Below are 14,854 nucleotides of genomic sequence, written 5' to 3'. Positions count from 1 at the left end.
TGTATAAGAAAAAGTTATTTAAACATGTGACAATGTGCTGTATGTTTCTACGTTGAACAGTTGTTGTAGAAAATGAACAAACAAATTAGTTTAATTAATTATATTAATTAATTTCTATAATAAGTTGTTCTATGCTACTTGGACACAAGTATGTGATGTCTATGTGACATCACATGTCTGTGATGTCACAATTGACAAAGTGATGACAACCATGTAGAACATGCAGCTAGAGTACACATGCCGTTCATTTACCTGCAATTCATCTGTGAAGAGCTAGATAGATAAACGTTATTCGTTCTTTTCCCCAAAAAATTTGGAGACATGAATCCTAGTGCGCCTATTCAACGGATGGCCTCCTTGTATGTAGGAGATCTCCACAGGGATACCACTGAGGAAATGCTGCATGAGAAATTCAGCCTTTCTGGCCCGATCGTCTCTACAAGGGTGTGCAGGGACATGCTAACACAACAATCTCTTGGGTATGCCTATGTCAACTTTCAACAGCTAGCTGACGCAGAGAGTGCCCTGGACACCATGAACTTTGATGTCGTCAACGGAAGACCTATGCGCATCATGTGGTCTCAGCGTGACCCTTCTCGGAGGAACAGTGGGGTCGGCAACATCTTCGTTAAGGATTTAGTGGAGACGTTCGACAGCAAGCACCTCTACGACACGTTCTCGGAGTTTGGGAGCATCATTTCCTGCAAGGTAGCGTCTGACGCGAATGGTAATGCAAAAGGCTATGGCTTTGTGCAGTATAACACCCAGGAGGCTGCTGAGAGAGCGATTAAGAGACTCAACGGCACGTTATTGAACGGCAGAAAGGTGTTCGTCGGACACTTCCAATCGCGCAAAGAACGAGAGGCTGAACTCGGATCCAGGGCCGGAGACGGAGAGTTCACCAACGTGTACGTCAAGAACTTCGGAGAGGATATGGACGACCGACGCCTTCAGGAGAGGTTTGAAAGATTTGGACCAGTCCTGAGTGTCCGTGTCATGACCGATGACGCTGGTAAATCCATGGGTTTTGGATTTGTCGACTTCGAAAGGCATGAGGATGCCAAGAGGGCCGTTGATGAGATGAACGGCGAGGAGCTAAATGGGAGGCGGGTCTACGTGGGCCGTGCCCAGAAGAGAGGAGAGCGCCAGACTGTGCTGAAGCGCCAGTTTGAGCAGATAAATCAGGGCCACAGGACCAGATACCAGGTGTGTGTGTACATGAACAAACATATACTGTATCAGAAAGCTCATAGAAAGGTATAACAAAATTGGTAGATCTGTTCCACAATATCTCTTTATTCTCCTTTACACAACTTCAACACTTTTTTCACCTTCAAAAATCGGATCAATTTAAATACTTACAAATCACCCGGTTTATTATTAAGGACACCACTCTAATGACTAATAATTCTATCTCTGTTTTGGAAGAGATGCTATCTCAACAACCCATCAGACGCATCAGCGCATTTTACAAAGCTCTTGCTTCGATATCTCCCCAAAATTCCCTGGCCATCAAACTGGCTTGGGAAAAAGATCTAGGGGTCACTTTTAATGAGGCGGAGTGGAAAGAAGTTTGGACCTACGCCAAAAAGATCTCAGTCTGTAATCGTACTAAGTCCACACAATATAAAATCTTACACCGTATTCATGTAACACCTGCACTCAAAAATAAAATGGACAGCAACTCCTCACCAATCTGCTGCAAATGTAAATCCAATGTTGGTAATATCTTTAATTATTTCTGGTCTTGTCCAAAAATCCAAAGCTACTGGACTAATGTTGTTAATGAACTCTCAATTATTTTCAATGTCTCGGTGGGATTGGACCCTAGGTGTCTCATTCTTGGCACTCCGGATCGCCAGATCTCGAATGCCAAACACCAAAGGTTTTTCAACCTCTTAACATTTTCCGCAAGGAAAAACATTCTGCTATACTGGATAAAGGAAGCTCCCCCCTCCAAAAAATCTTGGCATAATATCATAATGGACTGCATTCCCAATGAATATATCACTTGCATGTTACACTCCAAGACGGACAGTTTCTACCAAACTTGGGACCCCTACTTAAAATATATTGGACCTGCCTTGTCATCTTCCTTACTGCAAGGTTTCCCCTAAGGATTCTTGCTTGGCAAATGTATGCATTATCTGACCCCAGGGTACTGGTTTGGTGGGGTTTTGGGTGGGTCGCTTTGGATGAAGGCCTATGCTAGACGACAATAATGTAATGTAATGTAATGATATCTACGTCCATACCTTAATTCTATTATAAATATATCTGAGCGACATGTTTTGTTTGTTTTGTAATTTATTATTGCTTTTATTTATTTTTAATTTTCTCCAAACCCCTAGTGTATGTACTGTGACTGTTTACTGTATGTGCAGCGGGGGGGGGGGGGGGGGGGGGGGGGGTTGATTGGGCTTCCACGGAGTCTTCACAGTTCCAGTGGTCCTGTCTGGGTTCTGTGGGGGTTTCAATCAGCTCTGGGGTTCTTGCTGTGTGTGTTTAATATTGTCCTTGTCGTTGTATTGTTTTGTTTGTGCCCTCTATATAAAATTGAAAACCCAAAATAAAAACAGTTTTCAAAAAAAAAAAAAAAAAAAAAGCTCATAATCTTGGTAAGCATTGTTGATGTATTTGAGGCATGAAAAACATCTTAGTAAAACACAGTTTCTCTCTACCAGGGTGTCAATCTTTATGTCAAGAACTTGCACGATTGTTTGGACGACAAGCAGCTGCACAAAGAGTTCTCCCACTTCGGAACAATCACCAGCGCAAAGGTGATGACGGAGGGCGGACGCAGCAAGGGATTCGGCTTCGTGTGCTTCTCCTCCCCCGAGGACGCCACCAAGGCCGTGACCGAGATGAACGGCCGCATCGTGGCCACCAAGCCCCAAGCAACCAGCTGGCTCAGCCGAGACCCACTCATCTCCTAGACACACCTCCTCAGAACTTCCAGAACACGCCCACCAACGCCATGTGTCCGTCGGCTACCAGGCCTAAGACCTTCAACGCTATGAAGGCCACGCCCTCCCTGGTTCCCCCTATGATGACCTCTCAGCGCGCGGGTCAGTATATTTGGTGAAGTAATCCTGCCCCAAAGAGCACTATCCAAACATTTGCCATGAATATCCCTTTGATTATGATTATCTTCCCTCTCAGCTACCCAGGCCTTGAGAAAGCACCCTGCCAGTGCAGACGCAGCTACAGCACGGATGCACACTGTGCCCCGTAACAAGTACACAGCTGGTGTACACCTCCTGCAGCACATGGCTCCCCAGCCACAGATCCCCATGCAGCAGCCTGCTATCCATGACCAGGAGCTTCGGACTGACTCTCTTATGACTGACATTTTGGCTGCCGTTCCCCATGAGGACCTGAAGCAAATCTATTTGTTTGTTTCAATGAAGCAAATGATAGGCGAGTCTATTTGTTTGTTTCAATGAATCCCCCATTAGGTTAGTATAATTACTGTTACTGATATTTATTCTCCCCCTCCCTCCAGGTGAGCGTCTCTTCTCATCTATCCACAGCATGCACCCCAGCATCGCTCCCAAGGTCACTGACATGCTGCTGGAGATGGACAACTCTGACCTGCTCGGCATGCTGGAGTCTCCACAGTTCCTGCGCTCCAAGGTGGACGAAGCGGTCGCTGCGCTGGAGGCCCACTGGGCTGAGGAGGCTGTCGTTCCCCATGAGGACCTGAAGCAAATGATAGGCGAGTCTATTTGTTTGTTTCAATGAATCCCCCATTAGGTTAGTATAATTACTGTTACTGATATTTATTCTCCCCCTCCCCCCAGGTGAGCGTCTCTTCTCATCTATCCACAGCATGCACCCCAGCATCGCTCCCAAGGTCACTGACATGCTGCTGGAGATGGACAACTCTGACCTGCTCGGCATGCTGGAGTCTCCACAGTTCCTGCGCTCCAAGGTGGACGAAGCGGTCGCTGCGCTGAAGGCCCACTGGGCTGAGGAGGCTGTCGTTCCCCATGAGGACCTGAAGCAAATGATAGGCGAGTCTATTTGTTTGTTTCAATGAATCCCCCATTAGGTTAGTATAATTACTGTTACTGATATTTATTCTCCCCCTCCCTCCAGGTGAGCGTCTCTTCTCATTTATCCACATCATGCACCCCAGCATCGCTCCCAAGGTCACTGACATGCTGCTAGAGATGGACAACTCTGACCTGCTCGGCATGCTGGAGTCTCCACAGTTCCTGCGCTCCAAGGTGGACGAAGCGGTCGCTGCGCTGGAGGCCCACTGGGCTGAGGAGGCTGTCGTTCCCCATGAGGACCTGAAGCAAATGATAGGCGAGTCTATTTGTTTGTTTCAATGAATCCCCCATTAGGTTAGTATAATTACTGTTACTGATATTTATTCTCCCCCTCCCTCCAGGTGAGCGTCTCTTCTCATCTATCCACAGCATGCACCCCAGCATCGCTCCCAAGGTCACTGACATGCTGCTGGAGATGGACAACTCTGACCTGCTCGGCATGCTGGAGTCTCCACAGTTCCTGCGCTCCAAGGTGGACGAAGCGGTCGCTGCGCTGGAGGCCCACTGGGCTGAGGAGGCTGTCGTTCCCCATGAGGACCTGAAGCAAATGATAGGCGAGTCTATTTGTTTGTTTCAATGAATCCCCCATTAGGTTAGTATAATTACTGTTACTGATATTTATTCTCCCCCTCCCTCCAGGTGAGCGTCTCTTCTCATCTATCCACAGCATGCACCCCAGCATCGCTCCCAAGGTCACTGACATGCTGCTGGAGATGGACAACTCTGACCTGCTCGGCATGCTGGAGTCTCCACAGTTCCTGCGCTCCAAGGTGGACGAAGCGGTCGCTGCGCTGGAGGCCCACTGGGCTGAGGAGGCTGTCGTTCCCCATGAGGACCTGAAGCAAATGATAGGCGAGTCTATTTGTTTGTTTCAATGAATCCCCCATTAGGTTAGTATAATTACTGTTACTGATATTTATTCTCCCCCTCCCTCCAGGTGAGCGTCTCTTCTCATCTATCCACAGCATGCACCCAAGGTGCATGCTGAACCCCAGCATCGCTCCCAAGGTCACTGACATGCTGCTGGAGATGGACAACTCTGACCTGCTCCGCATGCTGGAGTCTCCACAGTTCCTGCGCTCCAAGGTGGACAAAGCGGTCGCTGCGCTGGAGGCCCACTGGGCTGAGGAGGCTGTACAGAAATTCAAACTCCCAGTTTGAGTTTCAAGCGGCTAACGCGTAAAAAAGGAGACGCAGACTTTGAAACCTACTTCACCGATAACTATGCAAAACGAATAAATGATTTAATCACAAAATGAAATCGATTGACTCAGCTATGTCTAAAAAAAGGGTAAGCCGTACCTCGATGATGAATGTAAAAGCACTGGTTGGACCAGGCTACATAACAGTGGAGATGGTGGTGGACTTCCGTAGGAAAGCAGCCCTGCCCCCTCCCATCACGCTGGGAGGTACACCGGTGGCCTCCGTGGAGTCATGCCGCTTTCTAGGCATGACCATCTCCCGGGACCTTAAGTGGGAGCGGAACACCGAGGCCCTCACGAAGAAGGCCCAGAAGAGGATGTTCTTCCTCCGGCAGCTGAGGAAATTCAGGCTGCCGAGGTCCATGATGGTCCAGTTTTACACGGCCATCATAGAGTCCATCCTCAACCACTCCATCATCACCTGGTTCCCTGCTGCAACGACCAAGGACAAGGCCAAGTTGCAGCTGGTGATACGTTCAGCAGAGAGGGTGATCGGCTGTCCCTTGCCCTCCCTCAACTCCCTGCATGACACCAGGGCTCTGAGGAGGGCAAGGAAGACCATGGCCGACCCCTTCCACCCCGACCACGGCTTCCTCACCCTGCTTCCCTCTGGAAGAAGGTTGCGGCTGCCTAAGACATTAAAGGCCCGCCACAGGCTCAGTTTCTTCCCCTCAGCCGCCAGGCTGCTAAATGACTCTGGCTTCCCCCTCCCCCCCGCCCCCAGGACTGAACATGCACTGGACCTTGAATAACTCTGCACTGCACTATATACAGCACTATCCATGCACTGTCTGTCCTGTGTTGTCCTGTTTTTGCATTTGTACTTGTTTTGTTCATGTGTATATGTGAAAAAAGCATAAATGCACCTTCTGTAAATGCAAAACAAATTCATATATGTGTCAACTTCGGCGCTAGGGGGTGGCTACTTGGGCTCAAGCCCCGGATGTTTTCTGAAAAGCCCCGAATGTTTTACTTAAAAAAAAAAAAAAAAAAACTCTCGTGCAGTACCGGAGTCCAACAGAGAGGCAGCAGCTGCGCGACATTAGCCTGCGTACTGCGTAGCCTGCCCTGCCCTGAAGAAGACGTGATCTCAATCAGTGCCTGACTTTGTAAGGAATGGATATCCCAAAGTTTTTTTCAACAAAACAAGCGCCAAGAACTGTTGCAGCAGCAGTATCAGCAGCTGACAACAATGACATCACCAGCAGTGATGACATAGATGATGTTTCAGGTTTGTGAATCTTATTAGAAAAGTGACTGACTCACTGACACTACTTTTCCAGTTTGCTAATGCTAGCTGGCTATCATAACATAACGTTATGTTTATAATGAAAATGAAACATAGCAAGGTACTGTTACGGTACATGGTAAGAAATCAAACAAAGGATAATACTTATACAAATAAAGTGAATAACAGGCTGATAGTCTTTGATATCTGCACTCTGGTTGACTGAGTAACAAGTGAAAAAGAATGATGTAACGTTAATGTTACAGCTAGTAAACATGAAGTAACCACATTAAGTATGCCCTTATGGTAGTATGTATGTATACAGAACATAATTCAAATCTATCCTAAGATGTAACGCTAACTAACTAAGTTTGTTTAATGTCCCAGGGGGGATTTGATTTCACAGTACTATACACAGGCCAACAATACATGTAATATATCGTCATATAACACAGGACAAGACAATCAATACAATATAAGTGGTGAGCCCAGAGTCTGCCCTGATATACATACTGTAACATAACTAGCCTCAGCCCATCAATTCTGTAATTCTATACAAATATAAATTATGGTGACTGACGTGTGTGTGTGTGTGTGTGTGTGTGTGTGTGTTTACTGTCTATTTTGTAATACAGCCTTTTGTCCGCTTTAAGGTGGTGGTAAGTTGAAGGTTGAAGGCAAAAAAAATTCACATTATACTCTCCCTCTGGGCTAAGCCCCGGATCTCCTACAATCCTAAATCCGCCTCTGATGGTTACGACACCATACTTTTTGAAATAAGGGAGAGAGAACGAATTATAGTGAGTCTCAGTCGGGATATTCTGTGAGCCTTGTTTGAGTTCAGTCACGCGCACACATTTAATTGCATTCTTTTTGCTCATTTATTAATTGTGACACAGCCCAATGAAAAGGGCTACCTGTAGGCGAAATCATTTTTCTGTTTTTTACATGTGCTTAAACTACAGATTGTAAGCTTTCAAATGATGCATCATACATTGAAATCGGAAACAAATTGAAGACGACATGAGTATTTGAAAGTTGCTACACCGGAAATCACTAAGCACAGAAAATCCCCATCAAAGATAATGAATCCCCATCAAACAACAAGAAACGAAGTCATTGTGTTATAGATTACACTTATTTAATGAACGTAAAACTGTTCAGAAAAATAACGAGTGGGTACTTCACATCTTCGAGTTGAATGTTAGCTAAAAAAACGAAAATTTGAAAAAAAAAAAAAAAACTTTAAAGACGAATTTGACGTCTTTCTCATTTCCGAGAGGTGTCCAGAAACACCAGGAGCAGTCACAATTATTACACTGCCATTCTTTGGTGAGGTCTTATAGAAGAGCGTTTTACAGATTGTTAACATGCATTACAGACTCCAGTATCCATGTAGATTATACATTTGGACTTTGCACAGTGGCAAGTTACAGGGGAGCTGATTGGACACTGCAGGTTGATATGCAGTTCTAAAGTGTGGGTGTGTGTTGCAGTCAGCATGGAGGGGGACCCTATATCCGCCCTGTGTACCCCTGCTCTGGTGGTGGACGTGGACATTGTGAAGAGGAACTCTGACAGGATGAGAGAACGCTGTCAGAACCTCGGAGTCCAGCTGAGGCCACACATGAAGACCCACAAAACCCTGTAAGAGACCATAAGACACATATACACACAGACATACACACACACACACACACACACACACACACACACACACACACACAATCACCTGTAAGTCACACTCACATACCTGTAAATAGGCCAGTTGCATGTGCAGATATAGTGAGATATGTGTGTGTGTGTATGTGTGTGTGTCTAGTGAGTGTGCTGAAATAATGACTGGCGGGTCTCGAAGATGTATAGTTGTCTCCACACTGGCAGAAGCCAGTTTCTATGCCGACCACGGATACAACGACATCCTGTATGCTTACTCTCTGCCCTTCGACAAGGTACCCTATATACCCTACGTCCTACCCACTACACTCTAATCCCTATCATCAGCCTTTCAACATCCGACATCAACCCCTGACCCCTACTCCGTGTATGTATGTGTATGTGTGCGTGTGCGTGTGCGTGTGCGTGTGCGTGTGCGTGTGCGTGTGCGTGTGTGTGTGTGTGTGTGTGTGTGTGCACGTGTGTGTGTGTGTGCATGTGTGTAGGTGGAGCGCTGCGCTGCCTTGTCAGAGAAGCTGAGTTTATTCCAGGTGTTACTGGACCACCACGATGCTCTGGAGCGGCTTAGGAAGAGACCACTGAGAGACGGACGGGTGTGGCACGTTTGGCTCAAAGTGGACTGTGCCAACGGAAGAAGTGAGGGGGGGCGGGGGAGACCAGAGTGATGTGATGTCGTGGGGGGGGGGCGGGGGGGAGACCAGAGTGATGGTATGTCGTAGACGAGTGTGTTCTGCAGGGGGTTTCAGAATGTTCTGTGGGGTTCTGTTGTTCCATAGCGGGTGTGCTGCACTCTGAGCCTGAGGCTCTGCGATTGGCCCAGGCCATCTCCGCGTCCGAGGGAGTGGAGCTAACCGGCGTTTACGTCCACTGCGGGAACTCCTATAACTGCAGAGGGGCGGAGCAAATACAGGGAGTCGCCCAGGCAACCACCACACTCACAATGCAGTTCATGGAGAAGTAAGAGAACACACAATACAGGCAGATCCAGAAACAAACACACACACACCAAATAAGGACTCTATGAATGAATGAATGAATGGTCTTTATTGTCATTGATATAGTACAGGTACCAAACAACGAAATTTGGGAGGGGGGGCTCCCCTGGTGCTAGGAAAGAAAAGAAAAACAAAAAAAACAAGAAGGGAAAGGAGCTGGTTTACATAAATAAAGGCTATGTACACTATCCACTATACTATACTGTACAGGCATACACGTTGTGTTCCAATAATAATTGGTTGCATTTGACCCCCCAAAGCGCTTTACATTGTAAGGGGGAGAAAACTCACCTCATCACTACCACACAAGAAAAGCACATACACACACTTACACAAACACTCACCCTGTCTCTCTCTCTCCAGGCTGAAGGCCGTCGGCATCACCTGTAAGTCCAGTATAGGCTCCACCCCCTCCTGTAGCCAGCCAGTTGCGGACATGGCCCAACTCAGCGAGGTGCATCCTGGGAACTTTGTCTTCTATGGTGAGTGTGTGTGTGTGTGTTGTGTGTGTGTGAGAGTGTGTGAGAGTGTTTGTGTGTGTGTGTGAGAGTGTGTGTGTGTGTGTGTGTGTGTGTGTGGTGTTGATGACACAGACATACAGGACTCTTGACTGGCTGACCTGTTGAACAGCTTAAATTATGTGTTACTGTTTTATTGCCCTATAGATGTGCAGCAGTCTGTGATTGGTTCCTGTCGTCCGGAGGACGTCGCAGTCCGAGTGCTGACCAGGGTCATAGGTCACTGCCCTCACAGGAACCAGCTGCTCATTGACTGTGGCTTTGCCGGGCTCAGGTACATCAGTACAGTTATTACAACTGGTATAACCATCCATGCTGTTATTAATAGTTTTATAACTGTTTATTACTGACTACTCTCAGCCATGATGGAGCTGGAAAGCTGCCCACTGGATATGCCGTTATAGAGGGACACCCAGATCTAAGGTACTATTATTATTACCACACTACTATTACATATATCCCAGTCCCTCAATCCCTCTCCCCACAGCAGCGTGGTTATATCTACTGTTAATACTAGTGTTATAACTAACATTACTGTTTGTAACTGACTATAAGCGTCCCCCTGCAGACTGCTGTCTATGACCCAGGAGCATGGCAGAGTGGAGTCGATCTCAGGCACGCTGGACTACAGCCAATACCCCCTGGGCTGCCTGCTCACACTCATCCCCTACCACGTCAGTACTCATCCACGATCAGGCTATAGAGCTCAAAGCAAAAATGATATCAGATTAATATGATTGTGTGTGTGTGTGTGTGTGCGTGTGCGTGTGTGTGTGCGTGCGTGTGTGTGTGTGTTCTTCATACAGGCATGTGCGACGGCTATGATGCATCCTGTTTACCATATCCACTCGAAGGGCCACCTAGTGGGGAGATGGACGCCCACGCGTGGGTGGTGATGACGATGAGCTTTCAGGGAAATAGTGTTGAGATAACTGCACTCTGTGTAACTGTAGATTACTGTAGAACACTATATGGGAATTGTAATGAAATAACACTTTTGACACGTTTAGCCTCACAAATGACAAATTTCATAGTTGTGTATTTCCTATTCCTTTATAGCCTATGCACTGGATGATTGTGTTTCTAATTGATCATATACGGTAAATCCTAATGAATGTAGTGTTTATGTCCAATGTATTAATACTGTGAAAAAGAAAACGAATCAACACAAAATGAGGAAAAATGCTGCGCACATATGACAATTGTGAATAAAACATTGTGGGTATATTTCACCAAACACCATGTCTCTTTCATTACACCCCATAGCATCCCTTATTGGGACCAACATTCACCTTCATCATGCAGACCAGCTACAGCCACCATGTAGACTAACAGCCTTCGTCACTATGGAAACCTTGAGTCAACATCATGGAGACTACAAAACACATCGCTGACACAGACTTCTTTAGCAAGCACCAAGCAGACAAGCTCATAACTATTTTAGAAACTCTACACTGGCTTCCTGTTAAGTTCAGAATAGATTTCAAGATCCTTCTGCTTGTTTATAAAGCTCTCACTGGCATGGCACCAGAATATCTGAAAGACCTTTTGCTAGCATATCAGCCCAATAGAGCTCTCAGGTCTTCTGACGCTGGCTTACACTGTGTACCACATGTACAAAAGAAGAGATTTGGTGAGGCTGCATTCTCATTTTATGTACCCAAATTGTGGAATGCACTGCCAGTTTACATTAGGGATGCAACCTCAGCAAATATGTTCAAGTCAAGACTAAAAACCCATCTTTTTAATATTGCCTTTAAATGACTAAATCATTAAATTATGATGATATAATGATTGGAGCACTTTGAGCTGCAACGTTTGCAGGAAAAGCGCTATACAAATAAAAGTTATTATTATTATTATTATTATTATTATTATCTGTTTACTGTAGTTATATCAGAACTGTCCCATCTCAAAGCATTGAGATGGGACAGTTCTGGTATTTTTGCCACCAAAATGCTAACTTTGATACACTTGGGTATCCATAAACCATAAAAGAGTTTTACTGAAAAGAAAAAGGGAAACATCTAGAAGCAATATATGAAATCTGAAGCTTTATGTCTGTACACAGTAATGTATAAGAAAAAGTTATTTAAACATGTGACAATGTGCTGTATGTTTCTACGTTGAACAGTTGTTGTAGAAAATGAACAAACAAATTAGTTTAATTAATTATATTAATTAATTTCTATAATAAGTTGTTCTATGCTACTTGGACACAAGTATGTGATGTCTATGTGACATCACATGTCTGTGATGTCACAATTGACAAAGTGATGACAACCATGTAGAACATGCAGCTAGAGTACACATGCCGTTCATTTACCTGCAATTCATCTGTGAAGAGCTAGATAGATAAACGTTATTCGTTCTTTTCCCCCCAAAATTTGGAGACATGAATCCTAGTGCGCCTATTCAACGGATGGCCTCCTTGTATGTAGGAGATCTCCACAGGGATACCACTGAGGAAATGCTGCATGAGAAATTCAGCCTTTCTGGCCCAATCGTCTCTACAAGGGTGTGCAGGGACATGCTAACACAACAATCTCTTGGGTATGCCTATGTCAACTTTCAACAGCTAGCTGACGCAGAGAGTGCCCTGGACACCATGAACTTTGATGTCGTCAACGGAAGACCTATGCGCATCATGTGGTCTCAGCGTGACCCTTCTCGGAGGAACAGTGGGGTCGGCAACATCTTCGTTAAGGATTTAGTGGAGACGTTCGACAGCAAGCACCTCTACGACACGTTCTCGGAGTTTGGGAGCATCATTTCCTGCAAGGTAGCGTCTGACGCGAATGGTAATGCTAAAGGCTATGGCTTTGTGCAGTATAACACCCAGGAGGCTGCTGAGAGAGCGATTAAGAGACTCAACGGCACGTTATTGAACGGCAGAAAGGTGTTCGTCGGACACTTCCAATCGCGCAAAGAACGAGAGGCTGAACTCGGATCCAGGGCCGGAGACGGAGAGTTCACCAACGTGTACGTCAAGAACTTCGGAGAGGATATGGACGGCCGACGCCTTCAGGAGAGGTTTGAAAGATTTGGACCAGTCCTGAGTGTCCGTGTCATGACCGATGACGCTGGTAAATCCATGGGTTTTGGATTTGTCGACTTCGAAAGGCATGAGGATGCCAAGAGGGCCGTTGATGAGATGAACGGCGAGGAGCTAAATGGGAGGCGGGTCTACGTGGGCCGTGCCCAGAAGAGAGGAGAGCGCCAGACTGTGCTGAAGCGCCAGTTTGAGCAGATAAATCAGGGCCACAGGACCAGATACCAGGTGTGTGTGTACATGAACAAACATATACTGTATCAGAAAGCTCATAGAAAGGTATAACAAAATTGGTAGATCTGTTCGACAATATCTCTTTATTCTCCTTTACACAACTTCAACACTTTTTTCACCTTCAAAAATCGGATCAATTTAAATACTTACAAATCACCCGGTTTATTATTAAGGACACCACTCTAATGACTAATAATTCTATCTCTGTTTTGGAAGAGATGCTATCTCAACAACCCATCAGACGCATCAGCGCATTTTACAAAGCTCTTGCTTCGATATCTCCCCAAAATTCCCTGGCCATCAAACTGGCTTGGGAAAAAGATCTAGGGGTCACTTTTAATGAGGCGGAGTGGAAAGAAGTTTGGACCTACGCCAAAAAGATCTCAGTCTGTAATCGTACTAAGTCCACACAATATAAAATCTTACACCGTATTCATGTAACACCTGCACTCAAAAATAAAATGGACAGCAACTCCTCACCAATCTGCTGCAAATGTAAATCCAATGTTGGTAATATCTTTAATTATTTCTGGTCTTGTCCAAAAATCCAAAGCTACTGGACTAATGTTGTTAATGAACTCTCAATTATTTTCAATGTCTCGGTGGGATTGGACCCTAGGTGTCTCATTCTTGGCACTCCGGATCGCCAGATCTCGAATGCCAAACACCAAAGGTTGTTCAACCTCTTAACATTTTCCGCAAGGAAAAACATTCTGCTATACTGGATAAAGGAAGCTCCCCCCTCCAAAAAATCTTGGCATAATATCATAATGGACTGCATTCCCAATGAATATATCACTTGCATGTTACACTCCAAGACGGACAGTTTCTACCAAACTTGGGACCCCTACTTAAAATATATTGGACCTGCCTTGTCATCTTCCTTACTGCAAGGTTTCCCCTAAGGATTCTTGCTTGGCAAATGTATGCATTATCTGACCCCAGGGTACTGGTTTGGTGGGGTTTTGGGTGGGTCGCTTTGGATGAAGGCCTATGCTAGACGACAATAATGTAATGTAATGTAATGATATCTACGTCCATACCTTAATTCTATTATAAATATATCTGAGCGACATGTTTTGTTTGTTTTTTAATTTATTATTGCTTTTATTTATTTTTCATTTTCTCCAAACCCCTAGTGTATGTACTGTGACTGTTTACTGTATGTGCAGCGGGGGGGGGGGAGGGGGTTGATTGGGCTTCCACGGAGTCTTCACAGTTCCAGTGGTCCTGTCTGGGTTCTGTGGGGGTTTCAATCAGCTCTGGGGTTCTTGCTGTGTATGTTTAATATTGTCCTTGTCGTTGTATTGTTTTGTTTGTGCCCTCTATATAAAATTGAAAACCCAAAATAAAAACAGTTTTCAAAAAAAAAAAAAAAAAAAAGAAAGCTCATAATCTTGGTAAGCATTGTTGATGTATTTGAGGCATGAAAAACATCTTAGTAAAACACAGTTTCTCTCTACCAGGGTGTCAATCTTTATGTCAAGAACTTGCACGATTGTTTGGACGACAAGCAGCTGCACAAAGAGTTCTCCCACTTCGGAACAATCACCAGCGCAAAGGTGATGACGGAGGGCGGACGCAGCAAGGGATTCGGCTTCGTGTGCTTCTCCTCCCCCGAGGACGCCACCAAGGCCGTGACCGAGATGAACGGCCGCATCGTGGCCACCAAGCCCCTGTACGTGGCCCTGGCCCAGGGCAAGGAGGAGCGCCAGGCTCGCGCAACCAACCAGCACGTGCAGAGTACGGCCAGCGGCTGCGCCGTTCCCAACCCAGGCATCAACCCCTACCAGGTTGCTCCCCCACCTGGGTTCTTCATGGCGGCCATTCCACAGGCCCAGAACTGTGCTGCACCGGACTTCACCAACCAGCTGGCTCAGCCGAGACCCA

At 45.8% G+C, this 14,854-nt stretch overlaps 1 protein-coding gene across 1 annotated transcript; it reads left to right on the top strand.

Moving 5' to 3' along the window:
• Window positions 1-8,534: 8,534 nt before the first annotated feature.
• LOC308171930 (D-serine dehydratase-like) lies at window positions 8,535-10,895 on the top strand (the record flags this gene model as incomplete). The annotated part of the gene is made up of 8 exons (XM_080546843.1): window positions 8,535-8,546; window positions 8,651-8,801; window positions 8,942-9,122; window positions 9,524-9,642; window positions 9,826-9,952; window positions 10,039-10,101; window positions 10,247-10,352; window positions 10,485-10,895. 8 exons carry the CDS (start codon window positions 8,535-8,537, stop codon window positions 10,572-10,574), a joined length of 849 nt encoding a protein of 282 aa, XP_080402969.1. The 3' UTR covers window positions 10,575-10,895.
• Window positions 10,896-14,854: the final 3,959 nt, after the last annotated feature.

This window comes from Nansenia antarctica (assembly GCF_963989245.1).
Source record: "Nansenia antarctica genome assembly, chromosome: 16".
Lineage (NCBI taxonomy): Eukaryota > Metazoa > Chordata > Actinopteri > Argentiniformes > Microstomatidae > Nansenia > Nansenia antarctica.
This window is presented reverse-complemented; position numbering and strand designations above follow the sequence as displayed.